Genomic DNA, 12,381 nt, shown 5'->3' on the forward strand with positions numbered 1-12,381 from the left:
GAGGCTTATTGGCTTTTGATTGCCCTTTTTATTAAGCAAAGGCTGAACAATCTAAATAATCATTATTCAGTTTTGACAATAGTACTTGCCATTGTAATTTTGTTATTGTATACTGTTGGATTACAAGTGTTTTCGCCGCTTAAAGGGATACAAAGTGTGAAGATATACTCTATATTCAGTTAAAATTGTGTAGTAATTACTAACCGGGATTTCAATATATTAACAATGAAAGTAGACACGCAAATGTTGATATGGTTACAATTGACAGTGATAAAGTAAAAGAATCAAATTTGTCGTTTAAATACCGGATTGCATCGTTCCAAAAGTGTTAACATTTTACCTACCCGTTTTGAAGGCTTCATCCACCTGCTGCTGCTGCTGTAAAATATCGGCCTTCTGGGCGTCATAGTCTCGCTTGTGGGCTTCTACGTCCTCACCAATGCGATCAACAAGTTCTTCCATGTATGTAGCCACCACATGTGTTTTGTTCTCCAACACTTGGTGAAGTTTCGTGGTGTCTTCGATGTGTCTCTCTATGTCACTGACTAATTCACTTGATTCTTGTGTTCTAATAGGTCCTTGTATATTTTCTATTGGTCTATCCATCTGATGCGACCGCACATTATCACATATTTCTGCTCGATGCGTCCTATGATCAGTTTTTCGTCTTGTCTTTCTCAAATAATTCCCCATGATTGTTATTTTGTATTACCTATATGAACGGTATATTTGTTGTATTAAGCGCGTTTTAACCAACTAATTTTCATCAACGATTGACATCTTTCTTAGAATTTAAGTCGTAAAATTTAAAGTTTATTTTTTTAAATATAAGATTCGCATTTTCTGTAAATTTAAATCATAATATTGAATGTCTATAGTGACTTCAAAATGTGATGGATGTTAGGCGAAGGTCTACGTCGACGTTTCAGCATCATCTGAAGTTGTAAAATCAAACAAAAATGTAAATATCGTGTATATTGTTCATAATATAAGTATGATCATAATGACTTTAAAATATGCGCTTTCTTCATATATTATTACATTAAAGCTGCTTATTTCGAACCACGGCTTAATGTAAAAACAAACATTTTTGATGGTACCTGTGTGCGTGACCCCAACCCTCGAATATCCCTCAACCCTTCAATATCCGTGTTGCATGAGTAGTCTTCCCCACATGCTAGCACCCCGTCCCTCTGATACATATATGAGTGCCCCAAACCCCAACACATGCCGAGCTCCAAATTCATCTGATACATCAAACGTAACATGTGTAGGTGATCCCACACCCGCACAACTCCTCCAAGTTCTCACGATACATTTTTTAATAGACACTCACTCCCAAACACTTCCCTTTTCCCCTAAAACATGTATAATAGCCGCCACGCCTGCATATTTTGTCCGCATACTCCGCATTCACCTGATTCATGTGCCCCTACCGGGCATACTAACAAAACTCCATCGCCCAGATACATGTGTGCGCTTTCTATCCCCAACTGATACATATGTGAGTACCTCCGACTTCCGTACACTCCTCCAACCCCTTCCCGGGCATTACCACCAACAAACAATCCCTACTGATGCATGTGACTCTCTCGGGCATCCCCACCAAAAACAAGATCCCCACTGATGCATGTTCCCCTCCCGGGCATACCAACAAGCTCCACCGCCCTGATACATTTGTGCGAGCTCCACCCCCACTGATACATGTGTGAGTACCCCCATGTCCGCACACTCCCCCGATATCCCTGATACACGTGTAAGTGTTCCATATACCCTCGTATCACCCTGCAATCCCCCGCATGCACGCACGCACGCACAAACAAACAAGCTGATACATATGTAAAGCTTCCAACACACATGATGAAACATGTGAAAGCCTCCCTCCCCTGCACTGTTTCTAGTACATGTTAGGGGCCACTCCCCCTGTTGATGCATGTGAGACCCTCCCCCTTTGCACCTATGCTGATACATGTGTGATTGCCCCCTGCAACTATTCTGATACATGTGTGAGTTACCCCCTCTCCTACACCTATGGTAACACATGTTGGAGTGACCTGCCCCTGCACCTATGCATGTTTGAGTGCCGCCACCCCCTGCTGATATGTTGATACATATGTTAGTGCCCCGCTTCCCTGCACATATGCTAATACATGTGTGAGTGCCTTCCACCTGCACCTATGCTAATACATGTGTGAGTGCCTTCCCCCTGCACCTATGCTAATACATGTGTGAGTGCCTTCCCCCTGCACCTATGCTAATACATGTGTGAGTGCCTTCCCCCTGCACTTATACTGATACATGTGTGAGTGCCTTCCCCCTGCACCTATGCTAATACATGTGTGAGTGCCTTCCCCCTGCACTTATGCTGATACATGTGTGAGTACCTTCCCCCTGCACCTATGCTAATACATGTGTGAGTGCCTTCCCCCTGCACTTATGCTAATACATGTGTGAGTGCCTTCCTCCTGCACCTATGCTAATACATGTGTGAGTGCCTTCCCCCTGCACCTATGCTAATACATGTGTAAATGCCTTCCCCCTGCACTTATGCTGATACATGTGTGAGTGCCTTCCCCCTGCACTTATGCTGATACATGTGTGAGTGCCTTCCCCCTGCACTTATGATGATACATGTGTTTAATGTGTTTAGTTAGTGTAATCAACATATGGCTTAAAAATAGTTTCGAAAAAATAAAAAATTTAAATGTAAATGTGTAGTCTTTCCTTTAAGATAAGTGCACTCTTGCGAACTACCTGTAACCTGCTTAAATCACAAACAATATAGTTTCTACATGCGATTTTTAAAAGAGCCCGGGAAATATCACGACAGAGGCAGACGAACTGACGGTGCTATTAAAACAGACATTACAGCATGCAATACAGGCCCTACATATTTCAACCAAAATATGTGAAATATCGCATAGAAGCATAATTATGTGTTGATAAAGATAATGAACTCTTACAAACGCTGTATATGAGATATGAGTTTGTTTGCATCTTTCAAAATATAAGACTATGTTTATAGTAAAGCATAAAGATTTGACCAAGTTTCTTTAAGTGTAAGTTTACTTGTCAGTTTTTGAACCCACAAAACCCAGTTTCAAACTGATAAAATATTCCATCAGACAATCACTTTCATTAAGTTTTTGAGAAATATTACCAACTCATATAGTTATCACAAGGCTTTTGTAAGATTTGGCATAAGAACCTTTTTTGACCCGATATGAAGTTTTTCATATAAGTAAAGATTTAATCGAGGCAAATATTCTGACTAGGTTTCATAGATATTGGAGCGAGTATATTTCCTTTTTGTTACCAAAATTTCTGTAAGGTTTATCCTAAAGACCTTGTTTCCGACCTCATGTGACCCAGTTTCAAACTAGTCAGTTATTTTCAAGGACAACATTTTTGATTGAGATTGATCAATATTGGACCTAATATATTGCATTAAGTATATTTCAAAAAAATCTTCTCAAATTTGACCTTGTGGCCCTTTTTTGACGCAATATTACAAACTTTTAAAATGCGATAAAAATTTCGAAAACGGAAACAATATGACCATCTTTGAGCATTACTGTGATATGGTTCGAAACAAAGACGATTTGACCTAGTGACCTAATGGTCGATCACATGTGACAAAGTTTAAAATGTGTCTAATAACCTTACCAATTCCTACCAATATATGGTTCATATTATTAGGTTCCAGACAAACAATGTAACATTTGACCTTGTGACATTATTTTTATTAAATGGGATCCAGTTTAAAATTTGTCCAAGAGTTCAACATCCTGAATATGTTTCGTAAAGTTTGAAACGAATATATTGCCTCGGTTTGATCCCAAGATTTCTCTTACATTTGACATAATGACGTAGTTTTTGACCCCTTAGTACAAACCTTATAACAACCGGGCAATATTGTAACACGGGGAACATTCTGACCAAGTTTTAACATGATCTGATCAATCCCTACCTAGATATGGTCCCGTATAAACGGACGGACGGACGGACGGACGCCCAAACATTATACCCCTTCTTAAATGTTCGGTCCGGATGGGGATAACGTAACTAGAGCAAAACATGTATTTGAGGAATTGCTTAAAAACAATGATTTGTACATAATAACTTTTGTTTGTTGTCAAATAAATTTTCGAAAATCAGTAAGGTCAATTCTTAAATATGCAACTAAAGGAATATAGTAAAAGTTAAGTCACGTGAATGCATCAATACAAGCATATCATATTACAACAACACGACTTCTTCCATTTACCGATCCATGTCCAATACAAAAAAAAAAAATACAATTAAATATAAAACGTGTGTCATTAGGATGCCAATGAATAGGTAGTATTTTGATTGTTCTAAACATTAAGAATGCATGTGTGAGGTATTTTTGTTATCATAAACAATCCAACCGCTCCCACCAATTTTTGAAACGTATTCCGAACGGTCTTTATAAAAAGAATTTCCATCTGGTTTCCTGGTCTTTTATATTAGATACCAATGATTCGAAAAACGAAACAAATTATTGGAGTTTGCTAAATTAAAAAATAAATTACATTCTAATTTACCAAATAACTTTTACATGGCTTTCTAAAGTAGTCAGAATAACTCAAAAACTTTAAAAAGTAAAGCGAATCACAAAACTGCATACCAGTGATTTTTGGGTGCAATTTACTGTCTTCTAAAGGCCGTTTCCCCTTCCGAAAAAATGTCCATTTTCCCCCCAAAATTTGATTTTTTTCCTAACTTGATATATGCCGACTAGGTTTATGAATAAAAAAGCATTGAATTTCTTTAAAATTAAACATAATCTTGACAATTCTGACTCTTTCACAGCATCATGTATTCATAAAAAAGTGAAAACATGTATGTTTGCCATATTATAAGCTATTTTGGCCTGATTTTGTACTTTTCCCAAAGTCAACTTTTTTTCCCAATTTACAAGGCACAGGCGGTAAAATTATTCCCAAAAACAAATCACTGCGTACAATAGGTCTACATCAGAAACCTTTCAGCATATAACTTTAATAGTTACAGTGACTGTTTTCTTGCCTCTATAATGGTAGTAACATCCCTCACATCTATGCCTACTAAATCCCAAGTCAAAATCTTGCAGCGCCAAACAATAGGTCCAAACCAGACGCGTACCAGTATAATACATCACTAGTTATACTGACTGTTCAATTGCCAATTTATCCCTAGACAAAGACCTACAGGACAGAAAATGAACCTCAGAAGTGTATCAGTAAATAACTTCAATAGTTACAGTGACGAAGTGTATCAGTAAATAACTTCAATAGTTACAGTGACTGTTTTTCTTGCCTCTATATGACTGACCTTACTAGGCCGTTTGCTTTGTTCCTAAGGACTCTACAAAGCCCCAATACACCTATTGAGTTACCTTAAAAATCATATAAACCTTTATTACAGAACACCACACCTAAAAATCCAAATGCGTTGACTTTAACACACAACCCCCTTTTCCTTTCAAGGAACTGAGTATAAACAAGTACAAAGTGTTCAGGGCCTTACTTCAAACGCCAACGCAGGATAGAACCGACACCAGGAAGAGATAAACTAAGAATTATCACCTTATTAATCTTGAATTAACTTACAATTCCCTTCAACACCACACTTCAGGGCTGATATTCATAAAACGTCTTAAGTCATTTCCTAACTGAAGTCATTTACCTAACTCATGTATCTATCTTATCATATGATATAATAACATCACTATATATGAAATACTTATTTTTCAATGATTTTATAAAAAACAACAACATACTTTTACGTTAAAAACAATAATACCTTTCTATGTAATTTGACTATGAAAAATAGGAAATTGAGTTAAGTTAAGAAATGACTTAAGAAGTTTTATGAAGAACGCCCCTTCTTTTCAAATACCAACACATGGTCAATAACAGTGAAAACAAACAATTATCAGTGATTGTCACTTTTGTCCCAGCAATGTGAAAGATTCACTGTCGAAGTCTTACTTTTTTCATTCCATTGAGTCCGGCCGGAGCCAAACTGAATAACTACTGTGAATCTTTTAATGTAATCTAAATATTTCATAATAAATAGTTGGTTAGTCATTATTATGCACCAGTCAATTGTAACCACGCCCCCCCCCCCCCAGGTCCGGGGGTATACCGGGGATAGCCGGGAAAAACTGTTTTTACTTTCCAGGTGGCTCTGCAGGGCCGGGTGTCCGCGGTGGTTTTGTCATAGCGCCAATTTAGCGGAGATTGGGCCTTATATAGAGTCTCTGGGGTGCGGGGGCATTTGGCCGGGGTTTAACCATCTACTCGTCCCCACAGGGCGGGGATTTTACCCGGGGTTGGCTGGACCGAAAGTCAAAGACCCGGTTAAACCCCGGACCTTGGGGGGCCGTGGTTATAATTGACTGGTGCATTATTTCATTCATCAATAATAATCTTTAATAGTTTTTCACTGCCCGTTTTTATCGCAATTTTAACAATACTATTAGTGTCATAGAAATCATAATTTATCTTCAAGTAATTCAATACCGCTTTAAACAAATGCGTTCAACCTGATGTTCGTGTAAAATGACTTAATTGATCATATTTTACCTTTTAAATGACGATAAATATCTACGTTGTTTATGACAGCAAATGGATACTTAATAACTAAGGGAGGCAACCGTAAGGCGGTAACATAACATTCATTATATCAAGCTAAATTCACCGCACAAGCTTTATATGATGATTACACCACTTGACATTCTAAAAATAGGCACATTTATAGTACCTGAGTGAATATGCTACTTGGAAATGCCTGTGTTTAGCACTAGTCAGATATCGTTTATAAAAGACAACCAACACCACTATGCCGACAACATTACTGTACAGTGTTACTTTATCATGCGTCAAGGTGTGGAACTGAGTAAACTTCAGCGACACAACCTTAAAACTACGACATATATCTCTCATAAAAGCTATGTCATACAACCGAATCCCCGTTGAACATTAAATTTTAGTTACGACCTAGGCTAAAAAAAAGCCTAAATATCACGCCGACGAAAGAAAAAATAAGCAACACGTGTAAAGATAACACAATGAAAACTATATTATGGACAAGCCCAGTAGTAAACAATTAAATATAAACCCTGTTTTCAGGCACAAAGTAAGAAACAAAACTTTACTGAACGACACAACATTAATTTGGTGAATTCCGCATTACCAATCAAGACTCATAGTTGCATGTTTGTTTATACATGTGTGAAAATGCAAAGTATTCCGCCAATCCCATCACTATTAATGGTTTTATTTTTGCTATGCTTGTGTGCAGTTGTTAACTATTCCGCCTACCACATTACTGTCTATGTTATGTTCTGTTAGCCTACCAGCTAGTCGTCAGTGAATAGCTTTCACTGCATTTTATTCATGTATTTCAAGAATCATAGTTAGTTGTTCAGAGTAAAACTATTACACAAATCCCGTTACGGGTCTGACTAACCCCGTTACATAAACACAAGGGTCTGTAACTTATTGTTCTTATTATACATATCACCGAACAATACAATTACTATTCATGGTGGTATGTTTGCTATGCATGTATGCAGTTGTTACGTATTCCGCCTTGCCCGTTACTATCAATGGTTGTATGTTTGCTATGTATGTGTACAGTTGTTAAGTATTCCGCCTAGCTCATTACTATTCATGGTTGTATGTTAACTACATATGTGAAAAGTTGTTAAGTATTCCGCCTTCCCCGTTACTATTCATGGTTGTATATTTGCTATGTATGTGTACAGTTGTTAGGTATTCCGCCTAGCTCATTACTGTTCATGGTAGTATGTTTACTACATATGTGTAAAGTTGTTAAGTATTCCGCCTTCCCCGTTACTATTCATGGTTGTATGTTTGCTATGTATGTGTACAGTTGTTAAGTATCCCGCCTAGCTCATTACTATTCATGGCAGTATGTTTACTACATATGTGTAAAGTTGTTAAGTATTCCGCCTTTCCCATTACTATTCATGGTTGTATGTTTGCTATGTATGTGTACAGTTGTTAAGTATTCCGCCTAGCTCATTACTATTCATGGCAGTATGTTTACTACATATGTGTAAAGTTGTTAAGTATTCCGCCAAGCTCATTACTATTTATGGCAGTATGTTTAATACATATGTGTAAAGTTGTTAAGTATTCCGCCTAGCTCATTACTATTCATGGCAGTATGTTTACTACATATGTGTAAAGTTGTTAAGTATTCCGCCAATCCCATTACTATTCATGGTTGTATGTTTGCTATAGATGTGTACAGTTGTTAAGCATTCCGCCTATCCCGTTACTATTCATGGCTGCATGTTTGCTATGCATGTGTGCAGTTGGTAAGTACTCCGCCAATCCTATTTCTATTCATAGTTGCATGTTTGCTATGTATGTGTGCAGTTGTTAAGTATTCCGCCTACCCCATTACTATTCATAGTTGCATGTTTGCTATGCCTGTGTACAGTTGTTAAGTATTCCGCCTACCCCATTACTATTCAAAGTGGCATGTTTGCTATGCCTGTGTACAGTTGTTAAGTATTCCGCCTACCCCATTACTATTCATGGTTGTATGTTTGCTATGCCTGTGTGCAGTTGTTAAGTATTCCGCCTACCCCATTACTATTCATAGTTGCATGTTTGCTATGCCTGTGTACAGTTGTTAAGTATGCCGCCTACCCCATTACTATTCATGGTTGTATGTTTGCTATGCGTGTGTGCAGTTGTTAAGTATTCCGCCTACCCCATTACTATTCATAGTTGTATGTTTGCTATGCCTGTGTACAGTTGTTAAGTATTCCGCCTACCCCATTACTATTCATGGTTGCATGTTTGCTATGCCTGTGTACAGTTGTTAAGTATTCCGCCTACCCCCGTTACTATTCATGGTTGCATGTTTGCTATGCCTGTGTATAGTTGTTAAGTATTCAGCCTACCCCCGTTACTATTCATGGTTGCATGTTTGCTATGCCTGTGTACAGTTGTTAAGTATTCCGCCTACCCCCGTTACTATTCATGGTTGCATGTTTGCTATGCCTGTGTACAGTTGTTAAGTATTCCGCCTACCCCCGTTACTATTCATGGTTGCATGTTTGCTATGCCTGGGTACAGTTGTTAAGTATTCCGCCTACCCCCGTTACTATTCATGGTTGCATGTTTGCTATGCCTGTGTACAGTTGTTAAGTATTCCGCCTACCCCCGTTACTATTCATGGTTGCATGTTTGCTATGCCTGTGTACAGTTGTTAAGTATTCCGCCTACCCCATTACTATTCATGGTTGCATGTTTGCTATGCCTGTGTACAGTTTTTAAGTATTCCGCCTACCCCCGTTACTATTCATGGTTGCATGTTTGCTTTCCCTGTGTGCAGTTGTTAAGTAACCCGCCTACCCCATTACTATTCATGGTTGTATGTTTGCTATGCCTGTGTACAGTTGTTAAGTATTCCGCCTACCCCCGTTACTATTTATTGTTGCATGTTTGCTATGCCTGTGTACAGTTGTTAAGCATTCCGCCTACCCCATTACTATTCATGGTTGCATGTTTGCTATGCCTGTGTGCAGTTGTTAAGTATTCCGCCCACCCCATTACTATCTATGGTTGTATGTTTTCTATGCGTGTGTGCAGTTGTTAAGCATTCCGCCTACCCCATTACTATTCATGGTTGCATGCTTGCTATGCCTGTGTACACTTGTTAAATATTCCGCCTACCCATTAATATCTATGGTTGCATGCTTGCTATGCATGTGTACAGTTGTTAAGTATTCCGCCTACCCCATTACTATCCATGGTTGCATGCATGCTATGCCTGTGTACAGTTGTTAAGTATTCCGCCTACCCCATTACTATCCATGGTGCATGCTTGCTATGCCTGTGTACAGTTGTTAAGTATTCCGCCTACCCCATTACTATCCATGGTTGCATGCATGCTATGCCTGTGTACAATTGTTAAGTATTCCGCCTACCCCATTAATATCTATGGTTGCATGCTTGCTATGCCTGTGTACAGTTGTTAAGTATTCCGCCTACCCCATTACTATCCATGGTTGCATGCATGCTATGCCTGTGTACAATTGTTAAGTATTCCGCCTACCCCATTACTATCCATGGTGCATGCTTGCTATGCCTGTGTAGAGTTGTTAAGTATTCCGCCCACCCCATTACTATCCATGGTGCATGCTTGCTATGCCTGTGTACAGTTGTTAAGTATTCCGCCTACCCCATTACTATCCATGGTTGCATGCTTGCTATGCCTGTGTACAGTTGTTAAGTATTCCGCCTACCCCATTACTATCCATGGTTGCATGTTTGCTATGCGTGTGTACAGTTGTTAGGTATTCCGCCTACACCATTACTATTCATGGTTGCATGTTTGCTATGCGTGTGTACAGTTGTTAGGTATTCCGCCTACCCCATTACTATTCATGGTTGCATGTTTGCTATGCGTGTGTACAGTTGTTAGGTATTCCGCCTACACCATTACTATTCATGGTTGCATGTTTGCTATGCGTGTGTACAGTTGTTAGGTATTCCGCCTACCCCATTACTATTCATGGTTGCATGTTTGCTATGCGTGTATACAGTTGTTAGGTATTCCGCCTACCCCATTACTATTCATGGTTGCATGTTTGCTATGCGTGTATACAGTTGTTAGGTATTCCGCCTACCCCCGTTACTATTCATGGTTGCATGTTTGCTATGCGTGTATACAGTTGTTAGGTATTCCGCCTACACCATTACTATTCATGGTTGCATGTTTGCTATGCGTGTATACAGTTGTTAGGTATTCCGCCTACCCCATTACTATCCATGGTTGCATGCTTGTTATGCGTGTATACAGTTGTTAGGTATTCCGCCTACCCCCGTTACTATTCATGGTTGCATGTTTGCTATGCGTGTATACAGTTGTTAGGTATTCCGCCTACCCCATTACTATTCATGGTTGCATGTTTGCTCTGTCTGTGTACAGTTGTTAGGTATTCCGCCTACCCCCGTTACTATTCATGGTTGCATGTTTGCTATGCGTGTATACAGTTGTTAGGTATTCCGCCTACCCCCGTTACTATTCATGGTTGCATGTTTGCTATGCGTGTATACAGTTGTTAGGTATTCCGCCTACCCCATTTCTATTCATGGTTGCATGTTTGCTCTGTCTGTGTACAGTTGTTAGGTATTCCGCCTACCCCATTACTATCTATGGTTGCATGTTTGCTATGCCTGTGTACAGTTGTTAAGTATTCCGCCTACCCCATTACTATCTATGGTTGCATGTTTGCTATGCGTGTATACAGTTGTTAGGTATTCCGCCTACCCCATTACTATTCATGGTTGCATGTTTGCTATGCGTGTGTACAGTTGTTAAGTATTCCGCCTACCCCATTACTATCTATAGTTGCATGTTTGCTATGCGTGTATACAGTTGTTAGGTATTCCGCCTACCCCATTACTATCTATGGTTGCATGTTTGCTCTGTATGTGTACAGTTGTTAGGTATTCCGCCTTCCCCATTACTATTTATGCTTGCATGTTTGCTATGCCTGTGTACAGTTGTTAAGTATTCCGCCTACCCCATTACTATCTATGGTTGCATGTTTGCTATGCGTGTATACAGTTGTTAGGTATTCCGCCTACCCCCGTTACTATTCATGGTTGAATGTTTGCTATGCGTGTATACAGTTGTTAGGTATTCCGCCTACCCCCGTTACTATTCATGGTTGCATGTTTGCTATGCGTGTATACAGTTGTTAGGTATTCCGCCTACCCCATTACTATTCATGGTTGCATGTTTGCTATGCCTGTGTACAGTTGTTAAGTATTCCGCCTACCCCATTACTATCTATGGTTGCATGTTTGCTATGCGTGTATACAGTTGTTAGGTATTCCGCCTACCCCCGTTACCATTCATGGTTGAATGTTTGCTTTGCGTGTATACAGTTGTTAGGTATTCCGCCTACCCCATTACTATCTATGGTTGCATGTTTGCTATGCGTGTATACAGTTGTTAGGTATTCCGCCTACCCCCGTTACTATTCATGGTTGAATGTTTGCTATGCGTGTATACAGTTGTTAGGTATTCCGCCTACCCCATTACTATCTATGGTTGCATGTTTGCTATGCGTGTATACAGTTGTTAGGTATTCCGCCTACCCCATTACTATTCATGGTTGCATGTTTGCTATGCGTGTATACAGTTGTTAGGTATTCCGCCTACCCCATTACTATCTATGTTTGCATGTTTGCTATGCGTGTATACAGTTGTTAGGTATTCCGCCTACCCCATTACTATCTATGGTTGTATGTTTGCTATGTCTGTGTGCTGTTGTTAGGTATTCCGCCTACCCCCATTACTATCCATGGTTGCATGCTT

The 12,381-nt window shown here is 39.3% G+C and overlaps 1 protein-coding gene across 3 annotated transcripts in view; it reads right to left on the reverse strand.

Annotated features, from left to right (window-relative positions):
• LOC128205847 (uncharacterized) overlaps window positions 1-12,381 on the reverse strand; it is a 47,540-nt gene that overhangs the window by 9,049 nt on the left and 26,110 nt on the right. For 2 of the 3 annotated variants that reach the window (XM_052907856.1, XM_052907859.1), the window contains exon 2: window positions 345-935. In XM_052907856.1, coding sequence (XP_052763816.1) covers window positions 345-693 — 349 coding nt within the window. In that variant the 5' untranslated portion in view covers window positions 694-935. Of the gene's footprint in view, window positions 1-344; window positions 1,090-12,381 lie in introns of those variants that run through there. The other variant, XM_052907857.1, reaches the window with a different exon arrangement.

The sequence above is a fragment of the Mya arenaria genome, chromosome 10 (genome assembly GCF_026914265.1).
Source record: "Mya arenaria isolate MELC-2E11 chromosome 10, ASM2691426v1".
Classification (NCBI taxonomy): Eukaryota; Metazoa; Mollusca; class Bivalvia; order Myida; family Myidae; genus Mya; species Mya arenaria.